The sequence below is a fragment of the Lepidochelys kempii genome, chromosome 10 (genome assembly GCF_965140265.1).
Source record: "Lepidochelys kempii isolate rLepKem1 chromosome 10, rLepKem1.hap2, whole genome shotgun sequence".
Taxonomy (NCBI): domain Eukaryota; kingdom Metazoa; phylum Chordata; order Testudines; family Cheloniidae; genus Lepidochelys; species Lepidochelys kempii.
The window spans coordinates 7920192-7941574 of record NC_133265.1 but is presented as its reverse complement, the minus strand read 5'-3'; the positions used below and the strand labels follow the sequence as shown (position 1 = coordinate 7941574).

General features: G+C 47.8%; 1 protein-coding gene across 5 annotated transcripts in view; it reads right to left on the bottom strand.

The window, feature by feature from the left end:
* Positions 1-18459, bottom strand: part of PEMT (phosphatidylethanolamine N-methyltransferase) — a 91694-nt gene extending 73235 nt beyond the window's left edge. Inside the window, exons 1-4 of one of the 5 annotated variants that reach the window (XM_073361843.1) lie at positions 18211-18459; positions 15899-16060; positions 12757-12861; positions 11386-11493 (exon numbers count right to left, since the gene is read on the bottom strand). In XM_073361843.1, the coding sequence (XP_073217944.1) occupies positions 11386-11493; positions 12757-12834 (186 nt within the window). In that variant the 5' untranslated portion in view covers positions 12835-12861; positions 15899-16060; positions 18211-18459. The remainder of the gene's footprint in view (positions 1-11385; positions 11494-12756; positions 12862-15898; positions 16061-18210) is intronic. The other 4 variants (XM_073361846.1, XM_073361844.1, XM_073361845.1 and 1 more) reach the window with 4 other exon arrangements.
* Positions 18460-21383: the final 2924 nt, after the last annotated feature.

The following is a 21383-nucleotide window of genomic DNA, read 5'->3' as shown; positions in this document are numbered from 1 at the left end:
TTATAAAGCCAGAAGGGATCATTGTGATCAACTTCTCAGCCCTTCTGTATAATACAGGCCATAGGACTTCTCTCCATCCTGTTCTAACTGGTTTTAATTCAGGGAATTCACCACCCAGTCCTTGGTAAGTTGGTCCAATGGTGAATTACTCTCACCACTAAAAGGCTGCACCTGATTTCCTGTCTGAATTTCTTTTAACTTCAACTCCTGGCCAGTGGATATTGTTATACCTGGCTCTGCTAGACTGAAGAGCCAATTAAATTTCCATTCCCCATGCAGGTGCTAGGAGACCATGACCTTCCCCTTCTCTTTGATAACCTAAATCGATTGAGTTCCTTGAGTCTTTCACTACAAGGCATCTTTTCCAACCCTTTAATGTTTGTGCATCAAAGGCAGAATTCACCTCACAGTTGCTGGAGAAGGTGACCAAAGCAAAGAGCACAGATTAGTTCAAGGGATGCATACATTTACTTCTGAAAAAGGGCAGGGAAAGACCAGGAAGGTAGCACTAAAGGATCATTTGAAGAGGAGCAGCACTTGGGCCAGAGGAACTTTCCTGTTTCTAAAAACACTTCTGTCCTTTTATGGCACAGAGTCAGCACAGTTACATGGTGGATCTGATCTTAGGCTTCATGACTAGAGGGGAAAAAAGACCCCACCCACATATGGGAGCTGTGCCTCATTCTGGGGAAAGGGACACCACACTTGGAAAGTGAGAAAGCTTATATCATACATTTGCTGACTGGGTCTTTAGTATTTTTTCCTGATCAGTCTGAATTCCTGATACTTCACATGCCACCGGGCTAGCAATGCATTGTGAGTGAAATTCACAACCCCGTGCGCAAAGCAAGAGTGACGACTTGTGAGAAGTAGTACGACACTGGCTTTGCAGGGAATGGAAAGAGTATCTAGTCCAACCTCTCTAGAGGGATTTCTGGCCCTGCTTGCCAGTCCCTTCCCCTCCTTCAGCTCATAGGCAAACCCATGCCCACAAAATACCAGTCAGATCAGAAGCTCATCCTTGGGAAGCAGGCATATGACACAACCGACCTAACAAACAAACTTGTTCTGGAAAGGAAGGAGTATCGTAAGTCTAAAGAAACCTGGAGACGTCAATTTAAGAGTTTTTTTCCGCATCCTCTCTCTAGTACTTCCATGGTCCCGATCACCATAGTATCCGACTGCATGGCACGCTCAGAAAGTGACTTATAAGTAGCCATGAGCCAAATGGCAGATGTCCAGGAGCCATATTGGCATCTAAGCACTAAACAGCTATTTCACACACACTATAACATGAATACACTATACTTTTGTCGAGTGTCATCTTAAAACTAACTATTTTGTAAGTGAAACAATGATTACTAAAAAGGAGACGGAGAAAGGTAGAGACAAGTATATTTTGTTATCTCTTTTCCACTGAGCTCAAGAACTTGGTAATAAACATCCTTCAGGGGTCATCAATGGGGATAAATTTCAGTATATAGGATTTTTTTCTACCCAGACCTTGTTATGAGATCAAAATGGCAGGGGGTGGGGGGAATCTTGTTGCTTCGGCGCCCCCTGCTGACCAATTTTAGAAATGACAGGCTAGCTCCAAAACAAGGCCAGTCCATTCCTCCTGCTATGAAAGACCTAATCGGGGAAAGGGTAAAATCAGGGAGATGCCTCAGGAACGGCAGGAGGCCCACCAGCTAAAGGGAAGCATGAGAAAAAGACTATTGGGCAACTGTCTAGTGCTTGTGTTGTCAAAGTAATTCATGCCTTAGCAACAGAAGTTTAAGAAGTAAATGCATCGTCAGCACACTCCACACTTACACAGCTCTCAAAGCACTGTATCATTCAGTGTCATTACTCACATTTTACACAAGCAGCACAGAGCGGCAAAGTGGTTGCCGAAGGTCACACAGCAAGTCGCTTGCACAGACTAGGAACAGAAATCAAGATTCCTGGGGTGAAATGCTGGCCCCATTTTGCCACTGACTTTAGCCTGCATTGATTTCAATGGGGTCAGTCCCCTACGCTAACAAACTAGACCACCCTGCCTCCCAATTTATTAAGAAGAGCCCACTGAGCCAAATTCTGCCTCTTGGTGTAGGCAGGTTTAATTCCATTGACTTCAGCGGACCTGCTGCCTCTCAAACCCAGTCTGAATCTGGTCCAATAGTAGGAGTCTGCATTAAAATAGCAAAAGACAGGAATAAAAGCTGCCGGGCGGCTAGTATCTCAAACCAATGAGCCGAAGCATTCAGGAGTCTCAGAATTAAGGCACAGAAAAGCTATAGTCTGGCTGGAGACATAATCACAGAGTGCTTTTGCCCCAGTTCTACCTGTGAGGCTACAACGGTGTGACCGTGGTGGCTACTTTTGCTGCGTCAGCCCCCTCCCTCAAAGCGGTAATGGAGCTGCCAGCCAGATCTGAAGCACAGCAGAATTGTCAGACTCCAATGGGAGCTGCAGCCGCACAGTGGCTCTGCAAATCAGCATGGGTGGTGTGTACATCCGTTCGTAAATCAAAAGCAGATTAAGCGAGAATAGCCTGAGTTTGGGTCCACGCATTTCTCTTCCAAAGAGGAAACCACCACTTCCCAACCAAGTGGGATCAGAGATTCTAGAACTTCTGCTAAGCAAATGACGGAGCCAGTGACTGGCAGCACATAAGGCTCACAGCCGAATACAAAATGCCTACGAATCGGAAGATGAAATCTGAAAAACCAGCAGCTTGTGGCGACTGGACGGGAAAGAGCACTTATTGTACTTCAAGCCATCTTTATCCTGTACCAAAGAAGCTCTTACACAACTGGTCCATTCAAAATATGCGCCATCATTAACAGTCAGGGGGATGATACAGTATGCTGCTCTTTAAATACACTATAGAGTTGTTGTAAGGACAGGGACGTCTCAGACCCTTAGACACCTCCGGAGACCCCCAAAGTACAGTGTGCATCTCTTCCCTGGGTGCCAACGAAAGTGGACCTCTCAGACTTGCTTTGTAAATGTTCCCCCACAGGCTTCTAAATCTTAAATATGTAAATGGACAGAATCAGACTTTCAGCTGGTGCCACAGGATTCTAGACCATAAAATGATACACGTTTCCATTGCAAAATGAAAGGGGTTTCTCCTTCCTTTCATGGTTTCCTTTCTTCTGGGCATGCTTCTAATTACCTTAGCATTTTCTTTAAAAAATAATAATAATAAATAATAATAATAATAGAATCCTGTAGAAAAACTTGCACCATCTTTTGTTAACTGCTTCTAATGGCCCAGATTTTTATAATGGTAGGATAGACAGGATGGTACTCGTGGTTAGGGTGCTAATCTGGGACCTAGAAAACCAGGATTCAGCTCACTGCCCTACCAGACAGCAAATGAGTTAATTAGGGTTCGTCTACTTTGCAGCTGGGAACGTGCTTCCCAGGGCAGGGAGACAGATAGGCACCAGCATACTCAAAAGGGCAGCAGTGGCAGATGGGGCTAGCTGCCTGAGTGCAATCACACGTACTCCCTGGTTATGTACATGGGTGGCTAGCATGAGCTGCCGCCCAGGCCACATAGACCTGCATGCTAAAAATAGCATGCAGGTCTATCTACCTGTGCTAGGAAACACGCTCCCCGCTGCAGTGTAGACATACTCTAATTGACTCGCCCAAGGTCACTAGAGACACAAGGTGGGTGAGGTGAATGAATTCCGTGTAGCTTGAAAGCTTCTCTCTCTCACCAACAGAAGTTGGTCCAGTAAAAGATACTAGTGTACCTTGACCATCTTGACTCTTTAATAACCTGAGACCAACACAGCTAAAGCAACATTTGCCCAAGGTCACATTTGCCTACGCCTAAAATGTAGGTCGACCTAGCTACGTTGCTCAGGGGTGTGAAAGAGTTAAGTTAAGCCAAGCTAAGGCCCAGTACTGATGCTAGTTTTTGAGGGGATGGTGACAGAAAACCCCTTCGGTCACTGTTGTGAATGTCCACACTACAGAAGCCTAGTTGCAGCCGAAGCACTTGTAGTGTAGACATAACCTGCGGCAGTACAGAAAACTGAACCCTGGTCTCCTAAGTCCCAGCTAGCACCTTGACCATCCAGCCATCCCTCCTCTCATACACATCTGTAAAAATCCGAGCCATTCGATGTATTTAACAACGGATGCTAAGGTGACCAGACAGCAAATGTGAAAAATCAGGACAGGGGTGGGAGGTAATAGGAGCCTATATAAGAAAGAGACCCAAAAATTGGGACTGTCCCCATAAAATCAGGACATCTGGTCACCTTAACGGACGCTGCATGGTTTCTAGAGGATTAAAACAAAAACAAAATTACTTAATATACAGAGGAAAGAAAATAATACCAAAGAGAAACACTCTCCCCCTCTGCCAATTGTATTCAGACAACAGGCACTGCTTTGTCTCAGGAGGACAAAGTCTCCCAACTGTGACACTGAATACAGTAGGATATCTGACCCAGATTTTAGCGCCTGTTGTATGTATCAGAGCCGGCGCATAGATGCTGAAACTCTAAATTTAGCTGCTAAACAGGTGTGCTGGCACAGACAAAGAATGTTACAGTCCTGACAATCGAGATCCTGGGGTGTTTTCTTATGAGTTAGCCAAGATGATAGTTGTCACATACCTGCAACAAGCATTACGCAGGACTGTCTGAACCTACATTGCCCGATCAGGTAGAAAGTACCACAAATCCACTATGGTTTGACTAGCCACACAGATAAAAATCACCCGTAACTTTTCTTTGAACATCTTTGGTCCTGCCATGAGTCGTAGGAGATGAAGACAGTTATCACTGGCTGCTTTGAAAGGCTGAGGACGATGATTATGCAATTCTCTCCCAGCACAAAGAATGACAAAATGTATCAGATCTTACGCTGGGTCACGTAAAAGCAGATGTCAGCATGCATTTGAGACTCCATCATCGAATTTCCCCCAATAAAGAAATTCCTCACCACTCTATTGGCCCACAAATGTATCTTTCATACCCTTATTAGATTTGACAATCTCTACATGCCCAAGCAAATAATAATCACAGTTGCGTAGCAGCTTTCATAAGAGGATCTCAAAGCACTTTCCTAAAGGTGAGTGAACATTATTATCCCTAATTTTACAAAACAGAGGAAGTGGGGATTTTCAAAGTAGCCCAAGGGGGTTAGGTACTTGAGTTCCAGTGCATTTCGATGGGATTTGGGCATCTAACTTCCTTTGGCCCCTTTGAAAATCCCAGTCTGTGACTTTTGAGAGACTTGCTCAAGGTGGGACTAGACATGGCCACAATTTTCCAAGTTGACTATTGGTTCTGGGTGCCCAATTCAAGACACATTAAAGGGGCTTGATTTTCACAAAACACTGAGCAACCACCCCTCTGACAATAGGGACTTTTTAAGGTGTCTCAAGTCAGGCACCCAAAATGACTAGTCACTTTCCAAAACCTAGGTCGTATCACCTCCCATGTACTAATTCCCAGTCCCATGTACTAACCATTGGATACCATCACTGGCCCCCACAAAAAAATGCACAAGGAAATCAGTTATATGAAGCAGAAGCTCCAGCGTGTCCCGTATTTCCTTCCCATTCTTCTCTTGGATTCTGACTCAGGGAATCACAGCACATAACAGCTTATTTCATAATGGTCAGCAGCAGGCGGTAAACTGGAGGTGATGGATGGGGCGGGGGGGAAAATCACTGCAAGAACATGTCCAAGAGCAACATAACTCTGTGGCCACCTGTTGGACAGAGTTGGCTTTTAATTGGGATGGCTTTTTAAGTTTTCATCCATGTGGCTACCAGAAGAGGGAGAAGCAGCTGTGGATGCTGAAAGGTTAGACAATATGGGCCAAATGCATCCTTAAGTGTATCTCTGACTGCCAGTGGAGATATGCCAGGAGCAGATTTGTCCCTATGAGTTTTATGGGATTCTGTGTTAGAGGTGTGTTCTCTCTTTCACACACACAAATTCTTGCTTCATTTGCACATCGATCTCGATCTGAAGAAATAACCCTTGTATTTACACAGACTTGTGCTTATAGGAACAAATGCATATCAAACACACCTGGTTTTAGAACAGAAAGAAGGTGCCCAGCTGCCGTCTGGTTGCTGTCATGAAAGTACACGCAGCCCAAATACAGAAGGACTAAGTATCAAGCCCAAGGATGAAATCCTGTGCCCACTAAAGTCAGTGGGAGTTTTGCCATTGATTGCAGTGGGGCCAGGATGGCATCCTAAGTCTTTATTCTAACACAGTGCAAAGCAAAGATGGAAAACCCAGGTCAACCACTGCAAGAAATTGCACAGGAAGAAGTTCAGTGAGACAGGCAAAATAAATTGGAGCACCCAATTGCTAAATCACCTTCTAACCACACAGTCCGTATTTTAACACGCAAGCAGCCCTTTGGCCAGCATCCCGTCATTTACGGAGCTCAGACTGCGTACTTGGCACTGTACAGAAAAACAGGCCTTGCACCAAGGATCTTGCAATCTAGTGCAGACACAGACAAAACAATTCAGACACATAGTACATTGGGTGCTGGTAAAGAAATCAAAGAGATCATTATTGACAGGCTTTGCAGGAATGGCCTTCGGGAAGGAATGAGGAAGAAAGGCAGGTGGTTTGGTGCATGAAGGGGAGACTGGCAGCATGGAAGAAGACAAAGACAAGTCTGGCAGGGGAGGATACAAAGAAAGGGGGCTGGGAAGGGCAAAGGCAGAGACAGTATCCAGCTGTTGGCCCTTGTCAAACACTTAGATTGGAAGCTCTTTGGGGCAGGGACCCTCTTCTTATTCTGTATTTTTATAGTGCCAAGCACAATGGGGCCTGGTGCATTACTAGGGCACCTGGGTACTACAGCAAGACAAAAAAATGGGAATCAGGTTCCATTTCTAAGCCTATTTGTTTTACTAATCTAAGACGACACAAAGGCAAATCCAGAAGTGGAGCCATTAGTTGCAACTCCATTGAAGCCAATAGCACTGCGCCCACTTATAGCAGACCTGAATTGAGTCCAAAGTGCTCCTAAAATTGCCAGGCAAGTCTTTTGAGCACTATCGTCCCAGGCTAGGATTTTCAAAGCAGCCTAAGGAAGCTAGTGGCCCAAGTCCCCCTGGAAGTCAGTAGGAGTTGGGTGCCTTAGGCTTCCATTGAAAATCTCAGCCTAAGCATTCAGTTATCATAGCAACAACTACTACAGAAAACCCTCAGACAGGTCACGTTCCCAGACAGAATACACTGTGATAACTCACAGGAGCATTAGTTACTGGATATTATTGCCCAGAAATAAGCAAGCACAATACTTAAACCCCATCTCATGGCAACACTGAGTATGTAGTGCCTGGCGAGGTGAAAGTACATGGATATATGTAGAGACTGGAGCGTGGGCAGTCAGGCCTAGCGGACGGAACAGGGTTGGAACCCAGGAAACAAAGTCAGAGTCAGAACCCGAGCTAGGGTCAGGCTGATGCCAAGAGTCAGGGCTGCGGTCGGGGTCGGGAGTCATGCCAAAGGTTGAGCCAAAATCAGGGTCAGGAAGGAGTCACACTGAGGGTCAGGACTGGAGTTAGACAGCCATGCCAAGGGTCAAGCCAGAGTCAGGAACCAGAGGGCAGTGCTGAGTCAGACAGCAATGCCAAAGGTCAAACAGGAGTCAGGGAACAGTAGCAGGGTCAAACCAGAGCCAGGAGTCAGGGGCCAGTATAGCAGCAGATCCAGAGTCCACTCAGCTGCTCAGACAACTTCCTGTGCCTCTATCTGGCTTAATTAGCGCATCTGGGCCAATTGGTGGGGCTGGAGCCTCTGATGGGCCAGAGTTCTGCTAGCCCCCTTCCCTGCTGGTGCCAGAGAGCTGTCGGTTAGCGGTGATAGTCTGGGTACCACTTGGGGACCCCCCAGAGCTGGATTCGAAACCTGCAACCCCTCATGATACATTCCAGAGCAGCATTAGCAGCGAGCAGAGAAGCGTAAATCAGCTGGCCATCCGCAGCAGCGCGGTAGATAGTAACAGTCCCATCAGATCCCCTGCACCCGAAGAAATACCCAATGCCACTTTAAAAATGATAAACACAAACCTATGTCTGGCTCCTTTTTATGGCTCCATCCTCAGCCCTCCCCCTGCCACCAGAAAGAGACTCTCCACATTTTGCCTGCAGTGCCACCTACTGGTGAAGACAAAGTGCTTCAATTGTTAGAACGGACCCAGAAAAAGCACTTTGAAGTTTCTGCTGGTACATCTCCTCTCTCTCTTCTTTAAGAGCAGACAAGGTGGTGATACAAACCTGGGTTAGTCCTTTAGCCATCCCTCAAGGCATTCACAAACATTCCAAGAGTCAGAAATCCAAACCCTCAGGAACCCTAGCCCGCAAACTCAGAAACAAAACAAGAGCATGGAGCATTTTTCCCTCCTTTTTAAATGAGGTTTTCCCCTAGAGTTCATGTTTTCCGAACAGACCAGCGTCTGAATTTGGGGTGGGGGGGGAGTTATGCTAAATAATGATTCCAATAAGGAATTCACCTGGCATCTTCCTTTTAGAGGTACAGACACAACTAGACTCTTTAATGAGTGACCTGAAAAATTAGGGAACTTCATGCTGAAAATAAGGCTCCTTTAGGGCAGCTCAAGTTGGGCATCCAAAAATCAGGGCACCTAAAAATCACTGGTCACGTTTGAAAACCTTGGGCCAAAATTCCACTTTGAGTCTAATTTCCATTAATGCTTCCATGACAGAAGCATCCTCCACTGACTTCGATGGAGCTACAATAATTTGTATTAGCTGAGGATTTGCCCCTAGATGTACCCAGGGAGAAAGAGTAGTCAAGGCACATGGCTTATAGTCAGACATGGGTTCTAGTCCCTACTCTGCACAGACTTGCCCTGTGACCTTCTAAATGAGGGATATTAATAATACCTCCCTATCTGATAAGGGTGTTGTGAAATTAAAATTGATTAATGCCTATTAAGAGCTTTATGATCCTGGGATGGACAGTGCTTATCCCACCGCAGGTCCCACCGGGCATAACACGACAGCAGCTACCAATGTTGGTTTCATGCATTCAGCCATGCCCGGGATCCATAAGCACTGAGTTGTGGCCTATGCAAAAAACGATTTGCTGGACTTCAGGAGATGACAGAAAGCGTGTTTACTTGGTTTAGCCTTTCATTGATTGTTTTTGTTTCTTTAATGTCCCATGACTTGATTGTCAACATATTTTTGGCAGCAGCAGCAGATGACTTATCTAACAAATCATCCTGGGTGGCTAATGCAGTTTATGTTTTTATATTTGTAACTATTAGTGCCTGGCTGCCATGGTGATAGGTGCTGTATAAAGGATTGAATAATGTTTATCATTTCCTCTTGCTCACCTCCTGCTATGCACCTCCCAAGCCCCACTCCTAACTCCCCTCTCCATCCTTCTCATCTTCACACCTTCTGGGTTGTCTTTACACTTGGCACTGCCTCCCACTCCTCAGCAGTGAGCAGCCTTCCTTCCCTTCATTTCCCTCGGAAAACGCTCTGCTGCAAAAGCCTTGATCTTCACCACCTCCCGACTGATCCTCCGGCCAGTGTGTCTTATACCTACCTCTACTGTACGGTCTGCATCTGATCCAGGGCCCAATCCTGCAGACCTTCCTAATGTGAGCCATCCCACTGAAGTTAATTCAGGAGTTTTAAGGAATAACGGAACAGGGCCTTTGATTTAAGGAACTCAAGACAGGGACTGTGTCTTCTTTGTATAGAGCCAGTGTACAATAAACAGGGACAAAAGGAGATGCCAGATACTTCCGAGTTGTAAGGCATTATGGCAAATCTGCATCTCAAGGTATTAGAAGTGGTGCTAATCTTTTTCTAAAGAGGGATCGTGCCAACTTCCTAAGTAGCCCTTTTCACAGTAATTCAGCAGGAAACGCAATTGCTAAAGGATCAAAGCAGCTGCAAACAGAACACGGTCCCTGGGCTTCCAAATTCCACGGCAGTCAATGACGTTAATTTCACTTCGTCAAAGGCGCCACGTTCTGTTCTCTGTTTTGCAGACCATAAATCTGGAGTGGCTGGGCCAAAGTCAGGGAGTTATTCTCCAGTTGCACACCAATGTAACAGAGACACATCCTAGCTCCGGCAGGCTTAGGAGAGGAAGCATTTTTGAAGTAACAAGAACAAAATGAAGATAAATCCTTCCTGCATTTCCTCCTCTGTTTGGGCCTCCTGTGGAGAAGAAGTGTACGCCATGGCCTAAGCAACCTGCAGCAGAGCCAGGTGGGCAGACAGCGAGACCTAGATCCTGCCACTTGCTACAGGGGCGGGTAAGGCTGTAGCACAAGTGCAAGCAGAAGCAACACACAGGCCCATGTAAGGATAGCAACCTCCAGCCTGACAGGTAGTAAGTTTCAAGCCATTCTCCCTTATTCACGGAGTTCAAGGGAGCAGGTTAGGGGCAAGGGGTGGGTGAGTCGGAGGCAGCAGAAGCTTAAACGTGATCCTCGTTGTGCTAAAATAAGGCATCAAGCTAAGCACTCCCTTTCCTGGGGCTCGCTGATGCCCCTAGGCAGGAGTAATCTCACAGCAGTGCTCTTTTTACTGAGTCAGGCCCAGACCGCTCCTGAACTGGAAGGCTGCGCTCGGCAGGCAAGTCTCCGCTTTATTCACCCCTTATTAATTGCGTGTTTCTAAGCCCAACTTTCCACATCTGCACTGGGCAGAATCAAACTCTCAGGGAGAAAGCACTCAACTTGCATCACAGAGTCCACCCCATCCCATCGCAGCCCTCCCACGTCCCCAGAGCACTAAACACACCCTTAAGGGAGAAAAAGAAAGTCGGGGGGCTGAAAATCCTCCAGGCTTCTACTAAGGAGGAAAAAGAAGCCAACTGCCAGGTGGAATCAGAGACTAAACGACCAGTCGGGAAACCAGGCCAAACACGGTCACTGCCCCAGATGGCATCCAAAATGAACAACCAAGTTAATATCTATCGGCTTGGGAATGGATAGCACCTAAGTTCCCTCTAAGCTGTGCAGCAGCCTATCAAGGGCCACAGCGGGAGAAGCACCTCTTCCCCAGGCGCGGAGCTGCCGCGGCAGGGAGAGGCACCTGTCCCCGGGTGCTGCTGCGGCGAGAGAGGGCTGGGGGGAGTCCTCTCTCCTTGCTGCAGCCCCAGGGCACCCTACACCACAAACTCCTCATCCTCCCCTCCCCCCCACCAGAGCCCACACCCCCAGCCGGAGTCCTCACCCCCCACTCACACCCCAACCCTCTGCCCCAGCCTGGAGCCCCCTCCCACATTCCGAACCCCTCGGCTTCACCCCCTCCACACATGACCTCCATATTGGTACACATCACAAAATTCATCCCACACGTGCCTGGGAAAAGTTAGAGGGAACATTGGATAGCACACTTACCACATTCCAGAAAAGCGGGTTAAAAGCAATGCAAAGGACAGCAGCAGCGAAGGTGGAATCGGTCATTTTGACATAGCCGAGCAGCAGTGTCATGGCTGAGGAATCAACCTGCGGGAAAGGAACAAAGTCAGCAGGGGCATCCGTCTCGCATGGTCACGAGCTATCTTCTAGATTGCATCTTTTAGAAGGCTGAATACAGGCCCATGGGAAGGGTAAATCAGATTCTTCCAGCAACTGAGTCTACTGCAGTATATTCCTGCCACATAAATGTCTGTAGTCCTATCGCTGTGCGTTCTGGTCCCGTGAGCTCCCACAAGCTAAGCAGGGTTGCAGTGGGTCAGTACTTGGACTGGAGACCTCCAATGGACATTGAAGGAAATGTACAGATCAGTAGAAGGCACCTCCGGGAGGCTGGGGGCACTAAAGGATGCTGTGCTGCTAGAAGCACCAACAAAAGAGATAAAGTTGAAATCATGAAGAACCCACAGCTTGATTTATTTAGGTAAAAGGGGCCCATTATCGCCAGTGTCCTGCTGAAATCGGGACTCTGATGTCGCATTCTAGATTCCCTCCCGAGCGTCAGCTGGATATTGTATTCTTCTTCACTTCCTGTCCTAAACTGTGGCGAAGCATTACTGTGCCATGTGTAACCCCAGAACTGGCTTCAGTGGCATTGGTGGACAAATCCTTTTGCTGCCCCCAAGGGATGTTGGAAAGGTATGCAAAGTGCTTTGTGGAGTTAGGATGCTAGGTACTAAATATGGACCGCGTGTGACCCTAATACCGAGCCTCCTGCCCCTGACTGGATTACTGAGTGCTTCTGAGAGCCAGACCAGTAGAAGTTGCAAGCGCTCAGAGACAAGGGCATCAACCACTTCCATCCTGTCATAGCATAGAATATCAGGTTGGAAGGGACCTCAGGAGGCTCAGGCGCAAAGCAGGGCCAATCTCCAATTTTTGCCCCAGATCCCTAAATGGCCCCCTCAAGGATTGAACTCACAACCCTGGGTTTAGCAGGCCAATACTCAAACCACTGAGCTACCCCTCCCCACAGTAGATTTCTCATCTGTGATTCAGACACAACTAAACGTGTTTAAGGGGGAGGGGTGGTATTTGGGTAGGCACCACAAGGGTGTGTCGTGCGGGAAATCCAAATATATGTTTCTGAGCTAAATAAAAGGGCATGGTATTTCCTAGTGCCTCAGCTCACTACCAGGGAGGAAAGGTGATTTTGTGGTTAAAGCTGGACTGAGACTCCAGGGATTTGGGCTCAGTTCCCAGTTCTGCCACAGATTTCCTGTGTGACCTGGTAGTTACTACCCCAACTCCAGCCCTCAGGTTTTCCTTCTGTGAAGTGGGAATTATACCTACCTGCCTCTTCGGGTGTCTGGAGAATAAATTCATCCATGTTTGCGAATGAAGCGGATCAGGATCTTTTGAGCAAGACATTTTTCATCCAAAAAAAAGGGGGGGGGTCTTTTTTGAAAAAGAAAATTGTCGATATTGTCAATTTTTCTGTAAAAACTCTTCCTACCTTTATTTCCCCTCCCCAATTTTTTTTTAATTGAAAACAGCTCAATTTGGGGATTAGCAAAACCAAAACATTCTGCAAACCACTTTGAAAAACAGTTCAGAACAAAAAACAAAACAAAAAAACCCCGCAAAATGGGTCTGTTTCAAACAGTTCTGAAGCTAAGACCACTTCAAGCCATCAAAGGTTTTCACTTTTTGAACCACTCTGTTGGTGAGGCACTCAGATACTCTCGTGAAGGAGGGGCCACACAAAGACTAGATGGGAGCTCCAACTGCAGTCTGATTCTCAGAGCCCACATCTCAGATCCCACCATGCAAGTAATACCAATATTTAAAAGAGAGCAATGACTGACTGCAAGAGGCCTCTTCCCTGAAGGGTACCCAGTGCACTAAGCATGAAATAGCTTCATCTTGCACACACAGAGAAAGGAGCTCACTTGCACTCCCGACCGCCTCGTGGGTCCTCTGAATTATCTAGAATTGCAGTGCGATTTGGGAAGAGCTGGGCCATTAGATCAGATGCAATTTATTTACAGCTCAACCCCGTTTTTGCAAGGCTAAAGGGCTGCAGAGAACTGAATTCTCTCAAACCTCGGGAATCCATTCCCGCATTGTGCTCTTTCAGCAGCAACCTGTCCATGCTTTTCGCTTTAAAGCTAGAATTACACAAGCTATTTCAAAGGGCGTCTTTCAGATGCTTTACAATCACGGACAAATGGGGAATTACTGAATCCAGAAGGAGGCCGCAAGGGTTCACTTACAGAATGTTTCTGAAAATTACAGTGCTTGGAAGGAGCTACAGTAGGGTGACCAGATATCAAATGTGAAAATCGACACGGGGTGGGGGTAACAAGTGCCTATATAAGACAAAGCCCCAAATATCAGGACTGTCCCTATAAAATCAGGACATCTGGTCACCCAAAGCTACAGGAATAGCTCACACAAGGCCTGATCCTGCCCTTCCTTGCCCAGACAGAACTCCCAACGTAGGCTCAGGCCTATACTGGATACCAAGACCTATCTAATATCCATCCCCTATTCTCCATTCCCACTGCAACCGTTCTATTGTGCCTTGACTCACACCATCCGCCAGGCTTCTGTGCCTCTAATTTCTCCCTCCACACCCCCAGCCTCTACAAAATGCTGCGAGTAAACCCATCTTCCTCTCCCTGGTCGCACAGCCATATTCCTCTCCCCTATACCAGCTAGGCCTCGCCTTTCACGCCATGTTCCAACATCTCATGGTCACATTCCAGGCACCAGGCCTGCTCCATTACTGCCGACACGTCTTCCTTCCTCCTAACTCCTACCAGCAAGCTGCACTCCATGTCAGCCACCATCTGCCACTCCTCTCCAAGCCTCCTTGCTGCCCCCAAAAAGGTCAGATCCATAGGACCAGAACCTGCAGAGCCTGGGACAACTGGCGTTCCTGCATCACCGCTGGAGGCCATGCAGAGCCACACCCAAGGAGCACTGTAGAAGTTAGGCACCCCAGGAAGTGCTGCCCAAAGGATCAGAGCAACAGCACCCTCTGGCCTTCTGATTGGCCCATGTTCTCTATTTAACTCTGGAGGCCAGCCCCAGGAAGTTGTCTGGGTAACCACGAAGAGGTCTAGCTTGCTAGGATTCCACACCTCCGGTCTCCAACCCGAGCCTGACTCGGACCCGGACCCTTTCCTATCAATCCTAGCTCTACCGATTACTGTACGGTGGCCAGGTGCCCAGTTTTGCACCTAAAAGTCCAGTCAAAAAGGGGACCTGACAGTGTCCAGTCAGATCTACTGACCGGACACCCAAAGCCCGGTTACTGATGGGGGGGAGGCGCCAGGTCATCACCTTCACCAGCCCCTACTCAGCCAGGGCCGCCTCCTACCTTCATCAGGTGGCTGCAGCTCCCAGACCTGGTTCCACAGGCAAGTCCCTCCTGACCCGGGCAGAGCGGGTGGGAAGGGAAAAGCAGGGAGTGATGGGGGCAGACAGGGGTAGGGCCCTGAGGTGGGGCAAGGGTGGGTCCTCAGAGGGAAAAGGTAGGGCAGGGGAGGGTCTAGCACTCCTGCGGGAGTGTCCGGTTTTTAAATATTACCAAGTTGGCAACCCTAGATTACTGTGATCCCTGCTGGCTGACCTTGTGGCGGTCCTTGACTTGTGGACACAAGGCTAGACCAGTCCTCCTTTCAGTCAAGTGTCTCCTTAAAAGACAAGGATTCTCAGCATTAACCAATGGTCCGTCTTCTAATAATCCAGTGCACAACATGTCTGGACTGTATGGTCTGTACCTAATTTAAATTCTAAGCCCTGAGGGGCAAGGACAGGGACTTCCTCTCCCCCCCATTTCATATAGCACTGAGCACCCCGTCAATACCTGACAAGCAACATCCTGGCTTGTTGACCTATTAACTCATTGTCAGTAACATCATTAATAGGAGGCTCAATTTCTTTTCTCCTCCAGAACCCATCAAATTCACTGCCGCCAACATGAAACAGATTTGGTTGTGCTTTCGCAGGCCAAGGGGGGGAACTCATTCACAGACTCATAGATATTAAGGTCAGAAGGGACCATTATGATCATCTAGTCTGACCTCCTGCACAATGCAGGCCACAGAATCTCACTCACCCACTCCTGCAATAAACCTCTGACCTATGTCTGAGCTACTGAAGTCCTCAAATCATGGTTTAAAGACTTCAAGGAGCAGAGAATCCTCCAGCAAGTGACCCATGCCCCATGCTGCAGAGGAAGGCAAAAAAACCCCAGGGCCTCTTCCAATCTGCCCTGGAGGAAAATTCCTTCTCGACCCCAAATATGGCAATCAGCTGAACCCTGAGCATGTGGGCAAGATTCACGAGCCAGATCCTCAGGAAAGAATTCTCTGTAGTAACTCAGATCCCTCCCCTTCTAACATTCCATCACAGGCCACTGGGCCTATTTACCATGAATAGTTAAAGATCAATTAATTGCCAAAATCATGTTACCCCATCATACCTTCTCCTCCATAAACTTATCAAGCTTAATCTTGAAGCCAGATAGGTCTTTTGCCCCCACTGCGTCCCTTGGAAGGCTGTTCCAGAACTTCACTCCTCTGATGGTTAGAAACCTTCGTCTAATTTCAAGTCATTAGGACGGTGTCTCTCCAAGGGGTTTGTACTGTTATGAAATTAAAACAAACGCAGCACAATCTGAACTCGGCACCACATCAGTCACTAAGTAACTGTATGTGTAAGACAAGAAAGACTCATGTCAGCAAAAGGGCTGTTCACTTTCCTCCCAAAGATAGCAACAGAAATCATAGACACTGCAGGATTTGCAAAGGGGCGCTCTAAAAAAGGGGGATAGAAGAGTTGAAACAGGGCCTAGATTATACTATGGCTCTGCCCAAAGGCCTGGATCAAGACCAGGGCCCTGCTGTGTTAGGCGCTGTACAGACACAGGCCCTGATCCAGCATCAGACCATGCACTGTACAAAGAGCGGGGGCACTCTTGTAATGGGTCACTGCATTGATGTCAGTGAGGCTGCCGTAGACTCAGCAGTCCATCCATTGTAGGATCATGGCCCTAGAGGTAGACATGGTCCCTGCCTTGATGAATTTACAATTTAAAAAGGCAAATATCATAGAAAGGATAGGGGAAGAGGATCACATTTTTGCACACGTGCTATTCTTTATTTCGTTTAGTAATTACACAGATAAGTAACAGCTTTCCCCAGTTGCTCCTCAGCCAAGCCACTGGATAATTTTTTGTAAACATTATGCTGGGAGTCACACTTCAGTTATAGGAGTGCTGGAAAAACCAGGTACGCTAAATGGAGTGGATTCTCAGTGCCCATCTAAAGCGGCCTTGGCTCGGACTCTGATTCTACACCCATTGGGCTCGACCGTCTAAGTCATTTATAAGGCAATAGTACCTAAAATATACACAGTGGACCACACTGAGCCCTGGAATAGATGGATGTACCTCCACTGAAGTTAAGGGAGTTCCGTATCCAGGTAAATATTGAAACTAGCACCCTAAAAGGTCACTGAAATAAAGGGTGAAATAGTGTGTGACTAGCTTTGTAGGCAATGAAAATACCACAACTACTCACAGATATATCTATGCACAGGGAAGAACTAAATATACCCTGGAGATTTCTTCCAACACAAACAAACATGAAAGCAGACACACAGTTTCCTAAAGCCGGAGCGTAGCATTCACCAGACGCACACTGGTTTGTTTTCAGCATAGTTTGATGAAGTAACATATGGTTTGTGTGACACAGCGCTCCTGCTTTCACATTTTTGCTCATCTTTACAACAATCCATGTTACAGCATGCCCGTCTGCAGCAATACGGGGTTCCAACTACCGAGAGCCCCAAATAACACTCACCGAAGTCAGCAGGACTGGAGAGTGCTCAGCAGCTCACAAGCAGGAGGATGGCCTATAACAGCTGAGAAAACAACCTCCCCCTCCTCCCTGCTTTGAGTCTCAATACGGAGCAAAGCAGCTGCAAGAATTACAATGTAAACACAAGACACAATACTCTGCCAAAATGTGGTCAGATCATTTTAGGAATGTTCACTCCTCCTAAACCACTGACATTTGCAATAACACGGGAGTGGGGTGAGGTGAGGCACTAAGAGCAGTGCTTCCATACAAATTGTTATTAAACTCTTCAGAAAGACTTCTGAAAGAGACAAAAAATACCTTGGCTATTAATGGCTTAGTTGTAACTGCCAGAGCACTGATAGCAAAAGCAAATGATGTGAGGTCAACATAACCCCAAAGCAGCAGCTAATGACAGATAAAGGCCCTTTCCCTCCACCGCCTCCCACTAAAGCCGAGCTGGTCCCGAGCTGGTCCCTAGCCCTGCACCAATTTCAAAGGAACAACAGGCAGGGGGAAGAGGGGGAGGAGAAGATATTTATCAGTGCAGCTCTGCACAGAACATAAGAACGCTGATGGATGACAATATTTTTGTATGTTAGCGTCAGGTCATAACTATGATTCCTACAGTCAGATTCTGTTGTGCAAAACAGTCTAGTTAACACAGCTGCCTCACACAGAACTGCCCCTGATTTTACCTATTTATCCCTAAATCAGGAAGTACAAACTGAAATCCACTGACAGACTAACTGCCTGACCCCACCCCTGGGTGTGTGTGTCAATGTTACAGACCAGGGAAGCTAGTTAATGCACACCATTAGCTGCTCTCCAAGCCCTAGATTTAAATCCTAGCGAATGAAAGCACGTCTCGTGCTTCCCCCACCACACACACAAAACCACTGCACAAATGAACAGCAAAATTTGCAACCAATACCTTGCTATAATCCAAATTACTCAGTCCTCCACAGCAGTCCAAGTGGGATGGCAAAGCACCACCTACCAGCATTCAAAGTTCAGCTTATCTCCTAAACTGACCAGGCCCTGAGCCTTTTATAACCTGTGTGGACACAAACCATGCCCAGGCTGGGGGTGAGGGGCATTCAGTGGAACCTCTGGACGCCCTCACCCCCTGATCAGCTGTGACAGCCCTTCCCCCCCAGCAAGCACCCAGCCCTGCTTCCTGGTTATCACTTTAAACCCTGCCAGGGCATTCTGGGAAGTGTAGTTTCCTCCACCCAGGCTTCCCAGCGGCTTCTGTGCAGAGAACTACAAGGCCCAGAGGATGCAGGGCGGCTGAGTGCTCCGCAAAAGCCTCCAGGCTCAGAGCAGCATGTTCCAGGGCAGCTGAGCTCCAGCCAATTCTCCCCTGGGTTGGAGCCACTGGCCCCAGGGAGTCAGGCCAGGGCAGGAGGGAAATTAAGTTGGGAATCACTGACCTTTTTTAGTGGGGTGCCACTTTCTGCCGGCCGGAGGGGTTTGGTGGGGCTCTGGCAAGGCAAGGCTGCGCTGGACTTCGCCCTGGGGTTAGGCAGTCGTCCAGTGGCGTGGCGGTCACGACCAGTGCCAGGGAGGAGGGGGCAGATCGATAGGTCCTTCCCAAAGTCTACAGCCAAGCCGGGGCTTTCATCCCTCTTTATCAGTGTCAGCTCAGGACGGGGACCATGCCTCCGAACGTGCCTGCGTGGCCCTTAGTCCAACGGGGCCGATCCTGATTGGCGCCCTTCCGCAACACAAGACGGTTGATCCTGTGAGGGGACCACCCCTCTCCTCTGGTATTGATTTCAAGGGTTGCTGTGGTTGGTTCTCGGCCCCTCCCAGGGTGCGGCCGGGGCCTGATCTGGTGGTTTTATAGGCAGGGCTGGAGTTATGTTTTGCAAGACCCCATGCTCAGTGAGAAGAGCAGGGTCCTATCCATCTCTCAACAGAGCAGCACAAACCTCGCTCCAAGCCCCCGCACTATCCTTAGGCTGAGGTGGGGGGAACCTGTTATAGGTGGTGCCATGCCAGTTTCCTTGCACCTAACAAGGCACCGAAGAGCTTTGATTTGTGTAAGAGTTGTATTTATACATGACGTTCCTGCATGGGCTGGGGAAAGTCCGGGCAGAAAAGCTAGGGTTGAAGGGAGCCAAGGCTGCAGGAGTGGGAAGCCACCACAAAAGGGCTGGAGCTCGGGTGCAAGGGAAGCCAGACAAACATCCAGGGCTGTAGAGCAGCAGGGGGGGGAAGCCCCGCAAAATTCCAAATTTGCAGACATAGCTAAATGGCACAGCACAGAGCCGGACACCTGCAAGTGGATCCTTGCACTGTGCAGAGCCCAGCTGAGACAGTGGGGAGCTGGGCTCGGCTCCTGGAGCTGCCTTCTATACCCAGGGACTCCATGCTCCAACCTCATACATCCAGGGCCCCTAGGGACAGAGGGCAGCCTCACCCAGCCCCCCCACTACCTCAGAGTCCTACAGCTCATCCCTTCTGGGCTGTGTAACATTCCTCCCTGACAATCTGTTCCTAAAGACACTGAAGACAGAAGCAAGGAGACCCACCCCAAACTAATAGGCCTATTCAGACCTGCAATATATACAGCCATAGCATAATCCCTGCACTTCCAGACAGGGTCTGCGTGTCCATTAGACAGGCTCAAGACAGTCAAAGATGCCTTTTCTTTAATTTATGGCAATGCCTACAACCTATATTTAGCATTCGCTTCGGAATCAGAAGCGTCAGCAAACACATACAGCGTTCCATCTGGCACAATGCGAGCTGGTGACAAAAACCTATTTTATTACGGATAAAATTCAGATCCACCAAGTCTGAGCTATTTTAAGGAAGATTCATTCATTTTTTATATATTCCCGCTACTATCTATGGCATTTTGGCTAAAGACAGCTGGGTATAGTTCCCTGAGCCCACCAGTTCTGCTTCTGAAGAAGTCACATCACCAACAGTGATCAGATCGGGTGGGACTCATGCACTCAAATTCTCTGGTTGCCCCTTCAATTTCTAAAGAATTTAAGTTTTTACTTAATAAAAAGTTTAGCCCTTATAGTTAAAAAAGAAACCTGAATTTGACTAGAATCATTGCTGTCTGCCTGAGTCTGCAGAGTGACAGGCTGAAACCATACACACGTATATAAATATACTCTAAATTGGGTGTTCACTCTGAAGCCTAATGGTGATAATTGGAATGTCAACATTGTTAGCTGTTTCACTGTGAATTCTTTCAACAGAAACATTCAGCTACTCTGAATTGTAAGTGAAATTTAGGGTTGTGGTCGCAGCTTGAGTAGAGACCCACCAATATATCCCCCTCCACTGGTTGCTACAAAGGAAGCGCCTCTCCCCGCACACAAGAGGGGAAGCATTAGGAAAGATTGTAGGAAAAGAAGCCCCCAAAACCATGAAGGACACACCACCACATGAACTGGCAGCATCAGTGCTCTTAACAGTCTAGGGAAGGCTGGGAATCCTCTTCCAGGAGGAAAAATGTAGGTTTATGAATCAGTGCCCCATCCATAGCCAGCCAAAAGGAAGTCGTGTTTGGCATTCTAAAGGCATATACAACAGTGGGCATTATGTAAAGACGACCCTAGCTGATGAGGAGCCTGACTGCAAGTTGTGCTGTCACATCAGACTCCTTAGCCGCTACTGGCACAAGAGTGATGAAAAATATTTTATAAAACAGTGACACTGTCAGGAACCCACAGTTACAGCCACCACAGTCATCACAAGAGACAGCACCCGCGACCTTCGGCTCTGAAAACACAGACCCTCTTGCTTGGATCAGTAAGGTTCTCCAATAGCTATAGAAACATTCTGACTTGTACCACTTCTGGGCAGTAGCAGGCAAGGTAGACACAAACACTTGGGCGCATCTGTCTACAGTGGGACACATTCGCCAAGTCAATAGTTCTACATGATATCAGGATGCCATGGATGGGGATGAGGCATTGGCTTCATCCAAGGATACACATGAGGATCCAATGCCTGGACAGTATGGTGATGTGGGTGCGACATAAGAATAAGAACCTGAACAGAATAACCTCACTGCTCATCCAGTACTGCTCATGTGTATGCTGCCAGTCGGACTCTGTCCCAAGAGGTATGAGATAG